At 36.7% G+C, this 20,746-nt stretch overlaps 1 protein-coding gene across 12 annotated transcripts in view; it reads left to right on the top strand.

Moving 5' to 3' along the window:
* CASK (calcium/calmodulin dependent serine protein kinase) overlaps window positions 1–20,746 on the top strand; it is a 220,612-nt gene that overhangs the window by 41,156 nt on the left and 158,710 nt on the right. For all 12 annotated transcript variants that reach the window (XM_072027795.1, XM_072027786.1, XM_072027779.1 and 9 more), the window contains exon 2: window positions 14,426–14,538. In XM_072027795.1, the coding sequence (XP_071883896.1) occupies window positions 14,426–14,538 (113 nt within the window). The remainder of the gene's footprint in view (window positions 1–14,425; window positions 14,539–20,746) is intronic.

The raw sequence follows: 20,746 nt of genomic DNA, 5'->3' as shown, positions 1-20,746 counted from the left end.
AACTTTTGTTCAAATCTGTAGCCTCGCTGTTGGAATACTTAAGATTTTTTGATAACTCTGAGAATGTGCTTGTTCAAAAAGAGCTATATTAAATAGATAAATTCAATTTTTCTTGCTTGTTCAAAAGACAGGGAAGTTGGTGGGGATATATGCTTCGTCCTCCAGAAGTGTATTGCCTAGAACAAAGCTGGAAGCTGCATTTATTTCTGCTTCTGGGTCCTTTCTGGTGATAGCAGGAGCTTGTGGCAGCCAAGCAAGCTAAACATGGGAATCCTTCAAAGAGGCAGCAGCAAGTAGCAAGTTGCTCACTGAACAGTCTCCTAATTCTTTCTTTAGGGTTTCTACTAGTGTCAGTGGATTTATTTTTATTTAGTTTTTAAGACCATTAGCACACAAGTGGTTCGATATTTTGAGACAGCAACTGATGGAATGACTTTTATCCTGTGGTCCAAAGCAGAGACCACTGCAGTTATGACTGCAGTTGAAATCAATTCTAGTTCAATCTGAAAGAACCTTTAGACTTTTTGCTTGTTGGTGTGATGGTTTGTAATGGAGCAAGCTGAGATCTGCTCGTGGACACAAGGTGTTGCTCATCCGCCCTGTTTCACTATTCAGTCCTTGAATAAAATAAGTGAAGCTGTTGAAATGCCAGACTGTTCCTGGCCTGGACAATGAATTCAATTTCTTATTCTTGTCAGCCTTGTCAACCCAAAGGTCAAATAATCACTTGCAGGAGTGTGGATTTTTTTAATGCAGGCACCTTAAATGAGTTGGAGTCAGTACTCTAATCCATACTAATTTCACAATTCCACGAATGGGTTGTTTTTTGGTTGGTTGGTTGGTTGTGTTGGTTTTGGTTGGTTGTTTAAAAAAAAAAAAAAGGCAGTACTAAAAACCTTGTCCTACCTTGTAGTTAGCATCCCTGTGCTGTCCCACACCAGTACTGGCACAAGCATTAGTACAGCTGTGTCTCTGAGCTGGCTGAGAAATTGATCCAGGCAACATTTCCTTTTTTGTAATAAAAAAGGAAGACAATTAAACGTGCTTTGTAAGCAATGGCTTTATATGTAGTTTTCTCTGGAAGGTTGTGAACACTTCTATTAAATGTTTAGTAGTTAGAAAAATAATGTTGTGGCTTTTTTCAGTAATGAAATTGTGAGATGATCATACATTACATTATGTTGTGTGGATTAATAATTGTCTTGTAGGTGATTATAGTTAATTGTGTTGTAGTTAATGAGATATTTTGTATGGTATAGTCTCTTTAATGACAGTATCATGGTAAGGAGTGACCTTTAAATTAGCATATGAAAAACTGAGCTTAAAATTCATGAACAATTGTTTTCAGGAAGCTGGTCTCTCCAGTTTAAGTGTTCTGATTATTTTTTACATATACAAACAACAGTAGTTAATTTTCCTACTAGTGTAACAGCATGCCTTCCAAATATCTAGTAAGGTGAAGAGCCCTATTTAGTTTTAAAGGTTTTTAAAGCTTTGGCTTTGTCCAAGACATCTTTATTTTTTGAAATTAGTGAAAGTTAACTTCTCTAAACAAACCACTAAAAAGCCATTTGCTCAAATTTTAGAGAAAGGCTGAACTAATGCAAGTAGAAGAGATTAATGTATTTAAATAGATATATCTAGGCTGTTGAAATGCAGTCTATTAAAAAGAAAAGCTGCCTATGAACAGTAGTTTATATGCATTAAATATATAGAAATACTTTTATCAAGAGCTACTGTTAGAAACCTAACAGATCCAGATGGCGAAGAGAAACTACATATTTTCTGTGTCAGATTTTTCATTCCAGTATGTTGCTGAAAGCTTCAGATTTCAAGAGGTAAGAATTCATTCCTTTGTCCCCTGGAGAGAGAATTCAGCAGCCTTCTATAAATAACAGAACCAGGAAGTTTTTTCCCAATATTCAGCTGAATGTTCTTAATAAATCCCATTAATCCTTCCATAATTTAAAATGTTATGAATCACTCTAAAGGCTGGTGATTTGAGTCATAAATTAGATTTCTGACATACTGGAAGTCTTCCAACATGTTTAAAAGAAAACCTCAAATATTTATGTTTTCCTTCACTTCATATATGATCTTGGTGACAACTTAGGGCATTTAAAACTAATATGTATACTTCTGAGATGTATAAGAGGAACTTTCTTGTCAAGGTACTTTTCATTACACATGAAGGTGTTTGGCAATTCAGAGGCCAAACTCAAGAAAGAAATACAGGAAGTTGTCTGTCTGGATCAAGATTCTTAGGATAACTTACCTTCACTGATCAGTGCCACGCTACAGAACTTTCCCATCCAGAGACTTGGTCTGTCTTGCAGACCTCGGTAACTTCTGTGTACTGGTTTCAAAGGGTCTTGTAAATTTGTATGCACGCAGAAATATCTTCAAGGCTATCGTTTTTTAAGTGACAGCTGCACTGAACTGAGTTTTTGTTTGTTTGTTTTTTAAGCAAAATTCGGGTATTGAGCTGTAAGAAATAATTTTGAACTTATGAGAAATTCTGTTTAGATTCACATATTGCTTCTGTGGGTGATACTGATTTCGAGTATCTGTGTATGTTTTAAAAACATTGTTTTGCTTTACTATTCCCTCTGAGATCTTCAAGCATTACTGTTTTGAAGTTGTGTTCTTTTTGTCATGCTCAATGTCATACATACTTTTTGTCATGCTCATCCCTAATGATGGGACACTAATATCAAAATCTCAAATATCAAAAGAACCAAATTACAAGTCCCAAAAAAATCCTCCTTTTGAGTTACAAACTTCATCAGCTCCTAGCAATGACCACTCATCTATTCTCAAAGAACAACAACGAAGCTTTTGGAAAGTCTTCCTCAAATTGATACATAGAGAAATTTTCAAGTCTTGAGAATTAGCTGTTGTGTGATGGTGGCAAATGGGATGGGAATTTTATGGGGAAACGAGAAGCACTCAAAGAATTTCTGAACCTTTTCTGTACATTGCCATGTAAAGGTGATAGGCTTTTAAAGCCACATGTTGTCGCATACACATAAAAGCAGAATGTAAAGGTTATTTCCATCAAAAGTGTTCAGTTTTTCTATTACTTCTGCAGTGGCCAGTGCAAGTTAGTTGTACCTTTCTATGTTGTTACGAATATACGGGAATCTTCTGATTTATTGATTGATTGATTTTTTAAACGTAGTAGTAGTTTCGAGGCAACTGGATTAGCAGTGTTGTATTCCAAACAATGACAAAACCTCTTCCATCGGTCAGATCTGCTAGTGCTTCCCTGTTGCTTTCCTTTTTCATAGTTCAGCATTCAGAAAAAGAAAAAAGCAACAAGGACTCACAGTGGAAATGATGAACTTCTAAATTCAGGATGCACCGTTTCCACTTAAGAAAGGAAAAACCAGTAACAAGCCCTTTGGGTAAGCTCGGGCTGATTGGCTGGAAACAACAGCAGATAAGAATCCAGCTATCTGCTGGATGCTGAATCCAGCATCCAGGTGGCCATCTGATGCAGGTGTGGAGAAGCCAAGTGCAGGATACCAAGCACAGTATTTGTGGAGAAGAAAGCATTATGAGCATCATGCCAGCTTTTGCGAGGACTTCATCACAGTTCTGGTTGCTTATGTTAAGTGAAATTTAGACAGGAACAGATGCAGGGAAGAGATTCTGAAGCAAGAAGACCCATCATTAAAAGGTGCATCTTGTGAGGCTTGGCAAACACAGTGAGGGAAAAAGAGAGATGAGGGTGTAGTATGTAAGCTCAGTTTTGTTAGAAAAACTAATGTACCTATAGTGGCCATTAAGTATCGAAACACGGAAACTTAAAGTAGAATGACAGTGCAGGACAGAGGGAAGTGTGAGAGTTTTCCCTTTTGGGAGCAGTTGATGCATGTAAGCTCACCTGAGGGCATAATTTCATGAAGGAATTTTTGACAGCATGGGTTGCTGATATAGTCTCATTCTTTCTGAATTTGCTCTGTGCTATGTTTTCTTAAAAACACTTGTATTGTGAGAAAAACTATGCACGGTGGAGCCAACTACGTGTGTGTATACCAAAGACTCTCATTTACATGAGTTCCCTTGGTTCATTGCGTGATTGTGAGTGTGCTGTATTGGTGCAGGAATGGGGGCTGGGGGCTGCAGGCATGTGTGAAGAACCATTGTGGTCTGAGATTGTACTCACTTTTTGTGGTAGCGTTGCTGCTGTTTGTTCCTGGTTTTGGCTTTGTCTTGTTTGCCCCAGCTCTTCATGTAGCCATGACTGAAGCCACTTCAAGGAACTGCTGTGGATGAAAAGTAACACCGGAAAAAGAAAAAAAAAAAAAGTGGTTTGTTGAGGATATTTGAGTGGTTTTTGTTTCTTCTTTGATCTGGTTCAGTGTAATCATACCAAGGGTGTTTCAGGACAACCCAACAGCTAGAAGGGTTGCTGGCTCAACCAGCGCTGCTGCTAAAGGAATGCTGGTAAAGCCATGGCCCCAGATGGAATGAGGCCTGGTAGCACAGATGGGATAAAAAGGCGAATCTCTGAATGGGGAAGCAGGAAAGTAATGACCATTGTCCCTATCTGATGAGACTGAAGATACTCAACAACCTTTGTCAATTCTTTAGGAGTCAAATCTCTAATATTTTAATACACCCTCTTTTGTTAAGGTGATTGAAGCGTTCCTTTTAACACACAAGTTCTTTCTTGCTGTTTTTCTTCTCACCATTCAGTTATTTCATGTCTAATTCAGTTTTTATAAGTGTTTCCCCATGTTTCCTTCACTGCCTCCTGATCTAGTGCATTAGATATTTCTTCACAGAAAAAAGAATTGCTTGGATATTAAAGGCATCTGTTAGGAGAACAGCGTCAAGGGGGGTTTGGAGCACTTTTGACCTGATGCTCTTGATTTATCTGCCGGTGTTTTGCATATTTCTGTGAATGGTTACAGAATCTTAAAGCACAAAAATAAAAGTTTGGGAATTTTGGCAGCATATTTGTATTGCAGTCTGTATTTCCAGAGGGAACTCACCAGTGAACAAAGCTCTCTTTATTAACCGCCCCCCATCCCCATTCAAGAAATAGATTTTCTGCTTTGAGTACCAGTCTCCACCTGCCCTAAATCACTTCTTGGGTATGATGTAGATTCTCACTTGCCTTGAGGTGAACCAGAGAAAGCAGTGAGAATCATATTTCTTGAGTTCTTTACCAATGCAGGGACAAGATACTTAATCTCAGTTTAACAAACCAAAAGAAAAAAAAAAAAAAAAAAAAAAAAAGCAAGCACAATTTTCTGAGGCTCTAATAACTGCTTTTATCTCAATTAAGAGAATATTTCATTTCTGGCTTGTGTGTGCTTAGTACATGCATGCCTTAGAAATAATTTGGGGTTTGTTCTTTCATCTAAGCCGTCCATGGGACACATATAATCAGTCACTTTATTGAAGACTGAGGCTGCCAGCATAGCTTTTTAAACAATATACTTATTGAGGAAAGTGCAAGCAGTGTGCATTTACTAATCTCGCAGGAAAAACAAATTACTAGTGAATCTCTGGAAACAGATTATCGAGAAAGAAATCTAAAAGCAGAAGCCCTAGAGCCAAGATCCTGAACTCATTCAGGAGGCTATTTAGGAGTTGCTTGAATCTGAGGCCTTGACCTTTTGCTTGCTAATGATCTTTAATGAGTTGACAAATTAGGGTATAAAGAAAGATCTGATGACAAGCTCTTGCAGGGGCTGTTTTGTGTCAGTAACTATTGCTTCTGTTTAAAACAGTCATACTTCAGTATCATTCAAATGTGAACTTGAAATTATCTACTGCAATCTTGCTCTAAAACCCCTTCCATCTTCTTTATCTACCATGTGGCTCGTCCTGTGGGAGCATGCCCTTCTCAAGCTTCCCAGCAGCTAGTGTCTGATCTTGTTCCAAAAAGCTTATAGGCCTTAACAAAGTACACCTACTATTACTATTTCTGCTACAGCTGCAGCTTTTAGAGCAACTCTTTTAAGGGCATGAAACTGATCACTACAATAATCACTGAAAATACGATTTTCCTTGTATGTATGCTGAGTTGAATAATTATTTGTAAATGGGCGTTTTCAGGGGGCGAGGAAGGGGGTTTAAAATAAAATTAAATTAAACCACATTAACATTGTAGTATGGTATTTGATAGCCACAAGTAGATGTCAAGACAAAGCTTATTGAGCATCTTCCTTCAGAGGTCCCCTCCAGCCTGAATTGTTCTATGGTTTTGTATGTACAACGAGGAAGAATTTACAAGGGTAATTGTGCATTAACTATGACTTCTGAAAATAAAGGGTCCTGTAGTCTATGTGAGCATAAAAATATATTCTGAATTGCTTGCTCATGAAGAATGTTACTTATGTCTGGTGCTACAGTTTTTACTTAATGGTGGTAGAAAAGATAATCTACCAAGCATTTTACCTCTGTGTTTACAAACTATATACATTAAAGGCATTGTAACATATCAGCACCTTTTTATTGCATGGTATGTATGCCTGAGAGATTTTACAGATAGACAAAGATATACCTCATATATTAAAAAGTAGAATAATAGATAAATTAATTGTTGGGGTTTTTTGTTTGTTTGTTTGTTTTCCTGATGAGAAATAAAATTTAGGCCACAGACATTGTTTCTGTTGATCTAGGTCACAGATCTGTTAAGGGTAGTTTATCCCCTTTGCACGTTGACTATAGAAAAAAAAGACGTGATAGTGAAACAGATCTCTTTCTGCTGGCATATTGCTTTTATAGTAACAAAAGCATGTAACTAAGCTTCTGAATTATACAAGGGAATCTTAAAATTGTAAGTAAATATTTTTTCAGTATGTTGCATAAATTCTAAGCATGCCCTAAGGTTTTCTTGGGGAGTGTTTCACTTGCACAAGCGCTGTAGGAGGTACTCCTTCTATAGCTTCCTATGGAAGGAAAGAATCAGTTAAGAAAAGGGGAGAGAGAAAAAGGCTGCAGGCTGCTACTGTCTGCTTTTTCTTTCCTTTTTTTTTTTTTTTTTTCTTCCTATGGAGTAGCTCTGCCAACTTTCTGGGTCTGAACATAACTGTGTGGTGGTGTTTCTAATTTCAGTTTTTATTTCTTCCCTTTCCGTGTCAGATAAGGCTTCAAAGAGAGCTGAGAAAGTGGGAAGCGGGTTCTAATGACTCACTGATGAGGGAAACACTGCTGGAAGGGTAGTAGGTCATACGGGAGACCATGACTGGGTTTCTGGTCTATGCTTGCAGCCACTGTTTCTGCCTGGAGTTGTACTGAACTCTGCAATGGAAAGACAGAGTTAGAAGTTAGCTCTGGATGCCTAACTAGCTCCTACAGTGCACTGCACTGATATGAGTGTGCGTCCTGTAGTGTGCTCCCCCACCCCACCTGAGGTATTTCTACATCTTATAGCAGTACTCTTAAGTAACTAAAGTTTTCTTGACAATTGTTTTCATTGAAATTGTTATTCCTTATGAGCAATAGCTTGCTTAAGCCTTTAAAAAAGAGTTTGAATATTTTTAAACTTTAATAATAATTTCTTATACATCTTGGTTTATCATGTAGGTAATATTCTTGATTTTTTTTTTAATGCTGTAATTTTAACAATGCCTACCATTTCCAAATGTTTTATTGACTTTAGTTTCACTGTTTTTAAAAACCTGTTTCCAACCCTACTGCCTTTCTCAGTAACCTTTCTCCAGTTATTTTATGATTTAGAGAATCATTAGAAAAGAGATCTACATCATACTCATCATATACATTAAGTAAGCACCATGATTCGGTACTTTTGAAGGAGTTTAAAAGATCATGTCTCACTAAATGAACATGAGGATGATGTAGACTCGTGGGTTGTTTTTTTGTGTGTTGTTTGTTTTTTTTTTCATTTGCTTCCGCATACTTTAGAACCACGGGTTTGGTTCTCTCTGCATTCTTTGTTCTTTATAGTTCTGTTGGATTAATATTGGAGAGTATCTGTTACAAGCTGTGTCCATACTGAGCCGTGATTCAGTGAACTGCTTTATTATACTTTGTTCTTTTGTATATTTTATTATGAAGCTGAATTAAATACAGACTTGTCATACAAGGACAGGCTGCTAGAACTGGGCCTGTTTAGCCTGGAAAAGAGAAGACTGAGGGGAGACCTCATCGGTGTATATAAATATCTGAAGGAAAGGTGTCAAAAGGATGGAGCCAGTCTCTTTTCAGTTGTGCCCAGCAACAGGACAAGAGGCAAACTGAAGCACAGGAGGTTTCGGGTGAATATGAGAGGGCACTTTTTTATTGGGAGGGTGACAGAGCACTGGGACAGGCTGCCCGGAGAGGTTGTGGAGTCTCCTTCTCTGGAGATATTCAAAACCTGCCTGGATGCCATCCTGCACAACATGCTCTAGGTGACGGCTTGGCAGGGGGGGTGAACTGGATGATCTTCAGAGGTCCCTTCCAACCTCGGCCATTTGGTGATTCTGTGATTGTTTTCTAAGATACGACCTGGTCAAGCATACCTGTGATAGAAGTGTTGCCACTTAGGAACTCTGTTTTGTGACTTGCACTGGCATATGCAATTTTCTGAAGAAGTATCAGATCTTTGACCCAAATGTTTTTCTGTGCCAGTGTCACATAAGTGCAGTATTTAAAATTTTGCTTTGAGAATAAAATAAAAAATGGCTATCCAGTATGGCCAGTGATGGCTTTCTAAAAGTGGCTGCACTCGAAGCCAGTGTGCTATTTACAGAGACCATCAATCACCCTTTCAAGCTGCAGTTCCATGTGTAAATGAGCTGATACACTGGCTAATTGCAGGTTTAATTAATCTTAGAAGTACTTAATTTTCAAAAGACATTCACTTTATTCAAAGTGAAAATTAGAGGAAGAGTGTATATTTTTAAATGGGCAGGGATGAATGAAGTGGGGGTGAGATTTATGTCTTTAGAATGCAGTTGTAATTTGCTTTATTTCCAATAATATTTTTAACTTGGATACCACTGTTTCTAAAATACTGACCACGTTAGTTCAAAGCAGTGTTGTCTGCTGTTTAGCTAAGCAAGTGCTTAACCTCTAAATGGAAAAAAAAATGAGAAAAAAAATCTGGGTATATATGTCTTTTCTTACATGACTTTGTATACACTTATACTTTCTTAATGCAACAAGCTGACATAGTTCTTTTTATATTGATTTACATTTAAGATGTAAAATGTAAAATTTAACATTGAATAACAGACATGTACTACATGCTTCAGGTTCTTAATAGTTAAGCTTTCTTAAGTAAGGAGGAAAAAGCCTTCAATTCTTCAATGAAAACTCAATTGTAAAGGGATTCTGTATTTACTTGAAGAGATTGTTTTCTATTGGTTTTACTGAGAAAATACTCAGCTTTTTTGTTATGAAAACTGAATTTGAGAGCCAAAATGCATTGCTTTATGCTACGTTCCTGGAAAAAAACATGATTCACTTGGAAGAAATGTTGAGCAATTTGTTGGTGATCTGATATGTAAATAACTTATACTCTGAAAGTTTTGGGGTTTGAAGCATAGAGAGAGGTTCATGGTGTCCTTAGAATATTCATCAGCAGGAACTCCATTCCAATGAGTTGGTTTAGTTATTTCAGGACATGGTAAGAGTCCACGCTGTAGTTACTGGCTACAACTATTTGTGCTTGTTAGGAATGTACAGACTATATCTTAATCCCAACCAGTTCTCATTCTTGCACACCAGCATGTATAGAGGGAAGAGGAAAGGAAGCAGAACAGACAAACCAGCAAGATTTCAGTTTAAAAATAAATAAATAAATAAAAGGTTTGAAAAATGATGGCTTATGATCTTTATCCTTGAAGTCCTTATGACATACACCAAATAAAAGAAAAAGAAAAAAAAAGAGGCTTTGGTGGTCTAAAATTTTTAGGACTTCATTGTAGTTCAAATGTTATACTCCTTTGTATACACGGGTAGGTCTAGTTGATAGGAAAATGAGCTGTTCTGTAAATACACCAACATTAATCACCAGAAACAGTTTAATTGAGGTTAAGATTATATCAGGAGCTGTCCTACTAACCTGAAATTTAGGATACATGAAAAAAAAATGATTGAGGCACCTTTTCAGCATTCCTATCCACTTTCTCATGGCCTACATGTAATCAATAACCTCCTTAATAATGTATTGTGATGCTTTGATTTCCATCTGCAGTAAACAGCAAAACTCAGCATGCATTCCAACTTCAGTCTAAGAAAATACATTTTGCGCTTTGATATACATTGCAAGCACGAATCAAAGAATTGCAGATGTTGGGATGTGTTGCTGCCAATAACAAAACAAGTATCAGTGAAAGAAAAGCATTTGTCCTTACTACTTGAGTATTTTAATGATTCTCAGACTTAGCAGCGTATTAGTGTAGTCTGTTCTGTCCGTGCTAACCACAGTGAAAGGTTCTGAAAGGTGGAGGGGAAGGTTGAAAGATGGTGGTTTTTTGGTCTGTGTATCTCAGTAGGTGTGTCTGTTAAGGATAGCAGAGAGAGAAATTAAATATTAAACACATTACATCATAATTTTAGTTTGTATGACTGTTAGAGGATGAAATCTCTTATTATTCAACTTAACCCAGTTCCTCTGTTTTAATAAACAAACATTCAGATAAGCTGTCTGATCTGTCTGTAACCATTTTGATGACCTGCATCTTTACTGCTGCTCCTTCCTCTTTTGCATCATCTCTGTGTTTTAGATCCTATATGATTTGAGCTGCAGTAATAAACTGAGCTATAGAAATTGTCGTTTATCCAGAATGCGCTATGTCTCCCTGGTGACAAACAAAACTGATGAATAGCTACTTGTATCATTTGAAAGATCAAGTATCTTAGTCCTTTTCCTGACTGAGGGAAACAAGCATCATTTTTAATGCTAAGAGTGTGGCCTGAAAGACGTTTGTTACTTAGCTTCTGAATAAGATTGGAAACATTGTGTTAGGAAGCATGGGGTTTTGTTTTCTGGCTCAAATTAAGCAATATCACTGCGGGGTATGGTAACTTTGTAAAATGTCTGTGTTTCACCGAAGCTACAAGGAAGATGTCAAAAAACTAACTGCAATCATAATTTATTTCAATATTCCTTTCTGTTAATTGGCACATGGTAGCAAGGGTGTCTGCTTAAATCATAAGGGTACCTCTCGTGAATGTGTTAAATATCCATGAGATAACAAGTTATTTAAAACTGGATACTTCAAGCCTTTGTTGCACTGCTTCTGTCATGGAATATATTCATCTAATCTATAGTCATAACATGTATGCTATTTTGAGGCTGTTTGTGGCTTGAATATGAGAGAGCTAATTTTGGAAACGCTGGAAATCTGAGGCTTGTAAATACATGAATTTTTGGATTATGTTTAAAATCTCTTTTGATTTCCATAAGAGACTCTAAATTGGTGTATTTTTAAGAGAATGAGTTAATTGTGGGCACTACTGAATTCTTGTCTTCTGAGCTTTACAGCAGCCTTGATTTACTTAAGACTCTGGCATTCATCTTTATAGGTAGAAAAGGCTCTTTAAAAAGCATAGCTAAGTTTAAATATGGTCATAAAGGTTGAGACTGTCATGACGCCTCTTATACTCTGTTACGGAATTGAATGAAACATCCATTTTTTGTCCCAGACTGAAAATGCAGGATGGAAATTGCTGCAGTCAGGGTTTTAAAATGTTAATACATGATGGAAAGAAAACGTAAGTCATACTTACAAGAGTGGTAAGAATGACCACAAGCCTGATCCTTCTTGGAGCTGTAGTTTGGATGTTCCTTTTTCATTTATTCTTTTTCCAGCCATCTTTTTCTTCTTGGCTGCTAGAAGTATGTGCACATACACACTCAGGTAAATGGGCAACTTCTCAGCCCAGACTTGAGTAAACCAGGAAAACTAGAAGTAGCGTAGTCAATAGGAAGAAAAATGTATATTCATAGGGTTTCTGTAGTTAAATCGACGAACAAAAGTCAAGGGTCAGCCTGTAAGTGAGGGCATGGTGTTATCATCATGTTTTTCTACACTCCAATAATCTATCATTCTGTATCAGATTATATTAAAAACCTTTATTTAATAACTTCATAAAGGCTTTGTGAGGAAAACCAACGAGAATGAAAAGAAAAAGGATCAATTTTAAATAAATACATGTAATTTCTAGCAAATTATGTCTGAAAAACAAGTATTGCCAATATTATTCCGAAGCTGTAGTTTAGGTTTTTGAAACGTTTTTAAATTATCATAATTTAAATGTGGTTTTGTGCTATTTTAAACAAATCCTACTTTGACATGCTAAAAGAGTAAGCAGGGACTCGGGATAAGAAGGTGACACTGATCTGTATAAAATGTCAGTTTATTTTTAATAAAAGATTACTTTCTGTAATATGGGGGGAGTGTTTCAGGTCAATAGCTCTAGTCATCTGTTGCCAAATGAATTTAGACGAGCTTTCTGTATTTACAGATAAAAGTTGTTTTTTGTATATTTAGATTCTTAATTGAGTATCTTTTAAAAATATTTGTGGTAACCATTGGTTTTTATATGCTGAATAATATTGGGTTATGGATACAAAGAAGAAAACAGCCATCAGTTTGGGGGATTTCATTGTACATTAGGAGTGAGAAAACGAGCGAGAAAAATTATTTTCTTGAGTAGATAGCTGTGTCTGAGTGCATCAGCATAATTCACGGTTAGATAGTTGTGTTAATAAATATCTTCCTTAATTTTGAATGTTTACATTGTGATTCATGGCCTGATTAAGCATTCGTATTCTGTGTCAAAAATCATGTTATTCAAAGAAATATTTGCAAGTATGTTGTTTGTAGGGTACAAAAATGGATTTTAGCTATGGGAATAGCTTGATTTGGTAGGGTAAAAAATTGCATTTTTTGAATCATCTGGTATGTAAAGAAATTCCAAAAGCCCAGTTATATACATATGTGAGTACATATCTTCAGTTGGGCATCTCTCCCCTCTCAGAGAAACTTTTGAGAATTCCATTTCTTTGCAGTCTTATTGCTCAGAAACATATAAAACAAATTCCAGTTCACTGGCTGAGTGGAAGGATTTCTGTTGTTATATTTATCCATTTATTTCACTCAGTGGATGAACATTCACTCAACAGATGAACTTCCAAACAAAGACTCTTTCCACCCTCAGATTTGTCCTTACGTCTTTTTGAGAAGACTTTAGAATGAATTTCTTAGAACTATCAATTCAGTCATTAAATCAGTAGGAGTAAAAAAAGTAGTGGCAAGGTCAATCATATTGCAGTCTTGAAACAACCCTGTTTTGTTTTCACAACTAATTAATTTTTCATGTTTGAATGCTTGACACACCATAATTGTCTGATTCTATTTTCTCTTATTAATAGTGAATGGAAGTTTCCATATTCTAAGTCAAGGCATCAAGAACTTAAATTATCTACTGTGAAAGAAGCTCCCATAAATATGTATTGATGGTGATATTTTTAAAATGGAGCTTTTTAGGGTTACTATTGTTCTAACTCATGTTTCAGCAAACGTAACTTCAGTTTTGAACAATAGCTAGCTCTAGTGATGCAACACTAACATCTGTCTGAACAAATTTTAATAGAACTTCTTTATCTGTAATTTTTATGGGGGTTCTTGAAGTGCTTAGGATGAGAGAAAATGATAAGCTTTAAGTGCAGTAATGGAAGTTGTTCATAATCTAGTGGTGTCAAATAAGCTTAAAATAAACCGAGTCTGTGTAGAACAGAGAAACCAACCCAAACAGCATGACTTAGCAGTTTTGTTTCTTTTATCATTGTTACTAAAGAATATCCTTTCGGTTCTTTCAAATAATGGTAATTTCTTAACTTTAGTTCAGGACTGAAAGCAAGAATATATTTCTCACCTCTGTTTTTCTTTCTTTCTTTCTACCTGGTTCTGTGAGTCAAATTTTGAAGTCATCCCTGTCAAATTTTCATTTTGGAAATCGAGGAGATGAATATAAATTGCAGAATATAGTATTTACAGTATTTTTACAGTATAAAACAAGTATAATACCCAAGTTAAAACAGTTTAGGAAGCTTGCAATTCACATTATAATCTTTTCATACATTTTCCCCCATTTGAGCTATGCATCAAAAAAAGTCTGTTTAAAATGTAATGATAATGTGCCAGTATATTACACGTGGTTTCCAAGAGTATGGCCTTTCTCAATTGGTTGAATAAGAAAATATATTTGAGCTCTCCTTAATATAGTAAATTTGAAACTCATTTACTGTTCTTACTCTAGTCTATTGTTAAAACTATGTTTTATGGTTCATGGGGTGCAAAGATTAGAAGTACAAGCTTCTGTTTAAATACTATACTTGAATTATATATTGGAATCTAAATTTTGTTTAAAAGTAATGAAATTATAGCTCAATACATAAAAGAGAATGGTTTATTTATTGCTGATTTTTTGTGTATGTGTGTTTCAGGGGTCCCTTCAGTGTTGTGCGGCGATGTATCAACAGGGAAACAGGGCAACAATTTGCCGTAAAGATTGTCGATGTAGCAAAATTCACTTCAAGTCCTGGATTAAGTACAGAAGGTAAGAAAAAAAATGAAGCACATTGTAAGCAGATGTCTTTTTGGCTTGTCGACAAGTCCTATTTTTGTTTGCTTCATAAGATTCTTTCAGATTTATATTTTGTAGACATTTTAAAGCAATATCTTTTATCTCTAGTGTAATCTGATCTAACATTATGCGTGCATTTCTAATCTTAAGTACAGCTATTAATCATAACTACAGCTATTCAGTTGTCGTGATACAGATTAAAAAGGGTATTAGGTCTTTTCTATGTCTAATAGCCATTGCTATTCCTTTACATTACTTTCCATTTCTTTACATATTTTCTTAGAAAGTGAATTTGTTAAAAAGAAAAAATAATTTGGAATCAAAAAAGCATACAAGGGAAGTATAATGAAAACACATCGGCTTTACCGCTCTAGATCTAGCAAGTAATTTGATTATAAAATGGACAAAACTTGTGATTAAAGTGTATGAAACTATATAAAGAATGGCTGTATATATTTTTCATATAGTCAGGATTTTAAAATGATGCTCTACAACTCTGCAAGAGTATAGATAAAAGGCTGTAGCTTTTAGTGTTTCCTGTTGTAGTGTAATACAATATGTCTCTTGTAAGCTGAATATGCAGCATGTGTGTACACTGAAGTGCTTCTTTTATAGCACTTGAAAACAAGCACATTAATTGAATGACAGTCACTGTATATCTTCTGGAGATCATATTCTTTTGTACAGTAATATTTTGGGGGTTCCACGTGTGCCATGTAAAGCCTTTTGAACCCAAGTTTGAGGGAAAAAAAGGCTTGATGACTTCTCAGTGATTATAACAAATACTATCTCAAGTCTTAATGGCTTTTGATTTACAAAGTAACTGTTAAGTCTTGCTTCAGATTTACCAAAGATTTTCCTTTAAATCAGATAATGTCACTGCTTGCTTCTTTTTCCTAGCCTTCCTCCAACAAAATGTAAGCCACACGCTCCATAATATTGAGCTTACATATAGCCACATTATGGTTTTGGCAGGTAATACCAAAAACATTGAACTTCATGTTAATGTGCTTTTACTTTAAAAAAAAAAAAAAAGTTATCTTTTAGAGTATTCTTTTTGCCTTGTACAGATTTCTGAAGTACTTACGTTCTGTTTTCTGGTCTTTGCCTGAGTCTCATCTTAATTGCTGGGCGCTAGGAAACATTTGTACTTCGCAGTGGTATTGCTTTCCTCACTCCTTGACAGTAAATTTCAACCTTTCAATGCTATTAAGGAATTGTAGGAAGAGAGAATGAGTACACAGAGGAGCAAGGACTGATCAGGAAAAAAAAGGAAGAGCCAATAGCAATTATAGGTTCATTGAATAATAGAATGGGTTGGGTTGGAAGGGACCATAATGACCATCATCTAAATCCACCCCCCTGCCATGGGCAGAGACACCTCCCACCAGCCCAGGCTGCCCAAAGCCCCGTCCAGCCTGGCCTTGAGCACCTCCAGGGATGGGGCATCCACAGCTTCTCTGGGCAGCCTGTGCCAGCGCCTCACCACCCTCCTTCTATCTAATCTAAATTTACCCTCTTTTAATTTAAAGCCATTTCCCCTTGTCCTATCACTACACTCCCTGACAAAAAGTCCCTCTCCAGCTTTCCTGCAGGCCCCCTTTAGGTATGGGAAGGCCACTATAAGGTTTCCCTGGAGCCTTCTGCAGGCTGAACAACTCTAGCTCCTTCAGTCTGTCTTTATAGGAGTGGTGCTCCAGCCCCTTGATCATCATTGTGGCCCTCTTCTGGACTTGTTCTAATAGCTCTGTGTCCTTCTTGTGCTGGGCGTCCCAGAGCAGGATCCAGTGCTCCAGCTGGGGTCTCACAAGAGCAGAGAAGAGGGGGAGAATCACCTCTGCTTGACGCAGACCGGTATACCTGATAAAGCAGACCCATAGCCCCAGTTGGCTTTGTGGGCTACAAGCACACATTGACAGCTCATGTTGAGCTTCCTGTCAGCCAACACCCCCAGGTCCTTATCCTCAGGTCTGCTCTCAATCCATTCTCTACCCAACCTGTACCCAATCTTACCCCAGCCCAGGTGCAGGACCTTGCACTTGGCCTTTTTAAACCTCATGTGGTTCTCACAGACCCTCCTCTCAAGCCTGTCCAGCTCCCTCTGGATGGCAAGTGAAAAAAAGGAAAGCTGTTGATGGCTTGCATTTCCTGCCTGGGTCTAGAAATAAAGGCTTGGGAGTATACTAAGTTTGTTTTTCCATTCCACTGGTGTTATATTGATATGTTTGTAATACAAGCTGGAAGTTCATTGATTTAATTGACCATAAACAGTTTCTGGGTTTAGTGGTGAGTTTTTATTGTTGTTGTTGTTGGGTTTGTTTTGTTTAAGTTTTGAAGTGGATTTTTTTTGTTGTTGTTGTTGCTTACTTTGGCAGGGGGGTTGAACTTGATGATCTTTTGAGGTCCTTTCCAACCCCTACAATTCTGTGATTCTTACTTGCAACAACATTGCTATGCGTTAGTTTTGTAATGTTAAGACAAAGAAGCTGTATAAATGAATGTGTGGAGCAAGTATTGCATCCTTAGTTCTACATAAAGAAACTGTTTTTCACAAACTCTTTCCAGCTAGTGTACTCTCTCTCTCTATTTTATTTTTTTTTTTGTGGACGTGTTCTCAGTGCAGGTTTTTAGGCTTCCATCTTTCAAAAATAATTATCTTTCTTTCGAATTTGTTTGGCTTATTTCTGATATGGCGTTCCTTAAACACACTGGGGGAGAGCCATGACTTGCAGCCAGGATGGTGCTACTTAGATAAAAAAAAATTAGATCACTTACATGGGGGAAGTAGTGTTTGTAATTGTGTTGAAGTGTAAGCTGGAATGGAGTGGTAAGATTAATCTTTTGGAACATTCTCTACCCCAGAGTTTTGTCCTCTGCAAGACCATTTTCGTCTTGAGGGTAATCTTTCTACAACTTTCCATGCACAGTCTTTCTCTGAGACACATGAGTGGGAGAGAGGTACAGTTGTAAATCATGAAACAAAGAAAACCCCTGAGGAAGATAACTTGTAAAAAGTCAAGCTTCCTTTATTCAGTCTGCTATGCTCTAAAACGTCCTTGTCCTAAAGTTACATTTGATTCTGATCCTCTAAGTCCGGGGAACAATCCTCCAGAAAGTCTCAGAACTCCTGTGTGTTAACGATGGAGAAATCTGAAGGAAGGGCTGTCTCATCACAAATACTGACTGCATTGAGTAACAGAATGTATTAGGCCTGCTATGAGGACATTAAGGTAGACTTACCAAGCAGAATGGGCTCAGTTTTTTGTATGAATGTTTGTCTGTGACAGTTCTGGAAGTGTTTTCTGTCTGATTTCTGAGAGGGGTTGACAACAGCTCTTTCTAAACCTTCACCCAGAATTGTGCTGTAGCAGAGATGTAATCAGGTTACAGAAGAGCAATCAGTGTTTCTTAACAACACTTCTGGAGATAATGTAGATTTTGGGATGCACTGCTTGGGGTTTTATCTGGGAAGTTGTTAACAAGAGAGACTTATTATTTGTGTGTTTCCACTCTTAATCAGAGCCCCACAAGGAAATCTGAGTGCAAGAGAGCTGATGGCAATTGCTTCCATTAATTTCACATACATGTAGAGTGCTGAGAGGTAGGGGCTGAATACGCCTATACATTTAGTTATGGGTAAGAACTTTTCATGTAATGTTTTTATTTAGTCAGCAGTGTACTCTTGTGGCAAAGGCAGCCAACTGCATAGCACACTGTTGTGAGAGTATAGCCAGCAAATTGAAAGAAGCAATTATTCTCTCTCTCCAGCTCTTGTGTGACTGCATTTGGAGCACTGTGTGCAATTTTGCTTTCCCCAATACAAGAAATAAAGTGATGTACTGGAATGAGTCCAACAGAGATGGACTCGAGACATTTAGGACTTGAAGTATGTGAGGTAGGAGGGGAAGCTGAGAGAACTGGGTCTGCCTAGCCTTAAGAAGAAAAGCTAAGATGAGGTTTAGTTCTGTCTTCAACTATTAAATGGAAGGGCATAGAGCAATTAGAGTCAAACTCTTCACACAGATACGCGGTGAAAAGACAAGTATCTAGTATAATATTCTTTCTCTGCAAGGTTCAGGCATAAATCTTGAGTGATTTTTATGCCTGTGTTCTTCTTTGGAATGGTTTATTAACGGGGGAAGAAAATAATGCTATGTAGCAATGCCTGACAGCTAACAAATCTAATTTAGACTAAATTCTATTGGATTTAAGTATTAGTGTTCATGGTCATGCATACTGTATGTGTTCAATCTCAGTAATGTTGTAATTTAACCATACAAATGAAGGCTATTGACACCTTGTCACTGTTCAAGTGGCCTCATGTTGTATTGGATTAATGTTGGTTATTTTACATGATGATAGATTGTACTATAGTTCACCATGCTTTCATATTACAGAGTACCAAAAAATACCAAACTACACTTAAGAAAATGTGAAGCTTAAATATTTTTAGGTTTAGATGAGTATATTTTGTACTGTTCAATTTAGAGGGCTCATATGGAAGAGTACTTGGTGCTATAGGAAGCTCCGCTACTCATTTGAGGTATAATAACATCAGTGTAATTTTTTTTTCCAAATACAGCTGTTAGCTGATATGTTCAGAACCTTTGTTGCAGAGATGTATAAAACTCATTTTCCTTATATCTGAATTTATTATAGTGCACGCCAGTTACCTTTTACTGTCCATGTCTTTTGCTGCTCTTCACATCCCATGAGTTTTCCTTTTATTTGTTTCTCTGTGTGTCTGGCATATCTTGCTTTTAGTTATCTGTTCTAATACCAAACATCTGTTAGCAATACAAACACATTCTCAAAAAGAGAATGTTGGTCAGTTTCTTACCGCTTAGTGAAAGCCAACACATATTATTTGTTTCCCTTTTCTTAATATTTAATTAATTCTAGGTGTTTCTAAAGCAATGTAAAGGGCAGTGCCCTGTACTTATAGTGCATGTCTTTTTGGAGTTGTTTTTCAAGATTTAATGCTTATATTAGATTTAATTATCTACAATACATTTTGATTTTAAACAAACAAACAAACAAACAAAAAAACCCACTACTTTCACAACCTTGTAATAAGCTAGACAGATCTTATTTATTAGGCATTTGTACACATCTGTACAGAATTGTATGCATGCAAGCCGCTGTGAAGCTGAATAGATAAGCAGATAAGGAAAGATTCAGGTTTCCTTTAGAACCTCAACTGGTTCTACTGGAGGTGAATTGTGAAGACAGTCTCAACAAAATGTTTTGGCTGTGAAAAAGGAGAAAATTTTAGCCAAGAAAGAAGTGTTCTGAATATACTATTGACTACTTCTAGCACTGAGAGGGGCAAGGTAAATTGTATCAAAAGTGGTATCACTGTGTACCATCCATACTAGGACAAGAATTCCAAAATTATTTCATTGAGGAGGGAAGGCAGAAAACATGAAAGTTGGCATCAGTTTGTTGTTTTGAGTTGTTTTGTTTTGTTTTGTTTTGTTTTCCTATAAAGGGCCTACAGATTTTTATCCTGACATATTTCCAGGTTGTGAGTCATTTTCTCACAGATGAGACATAACTCTTATTCTGCTTATCTCCTTAAGTAGTTTACCCTTGTCGATGTAAAGATATATATTTTTAATTCTTTTACTTGGACTTCCATTTCCTAAATGACTTTGTCAATCCAGTTCATTTGAAAGGCTTTACATCATTCTGAGTAAAGATGCACGATAGAATATCTTAACCTTTTGATATTGGAAGTCAGTATTGGTGAATCACAAGTTACTTTTTGCAAAAGCATCTGGCCAAGATTCTGCAGCCCTCTCCCTGTTTTTTCAAGGATTTAAGCAAAAATACAGTGTTACTGTTGAGCTGGTCTTCAAGCAAAACATATTGCAAAACTGTGTCACCACATTTTTTGGTACTATACCATATGTAGACTAGATTTGAAGGAAGAACAGGGGAATCTCTGCTGTTGATTTAGAAACATGCAGCTATCTGGAATTTCACATAGTTGCTACTTCTGTGTTGTACTCTGTTTCACTGTGATTTACCGAAAAGAAATCCATGAAGAAAACAATACTTTCGTTAAGGCAAGTTATATGCTGGAAAGTAAAATGGAAAATAAATCAAAGGGAAATACAGGAAAATAAAAGGAAAATAAATCAAAAACTGTGTGGCACTATTGGGTCCACACCTGAGC

The sequence above is a fragment of the Anas platyrhynchos genome, chromosome 1, assembly GCF_047663525.1.
Source record: "Anas platyrhynchos isolate ZD024472 breed Pekin duck chromosome 1, IASCAAS_PekinDuck_T2T, whole genome shotgun sequence".
Lineage (NCBI taxonomy): Eukaryota > Metazoa > Chordata > Aves > Anseriformes > Anatidae > Anas > Anas platyrhynchos.
Note: the sequence above shows the minus strand (reverse complement) of the source record. Positions and strands in the feature narration are given on the sequence as shown.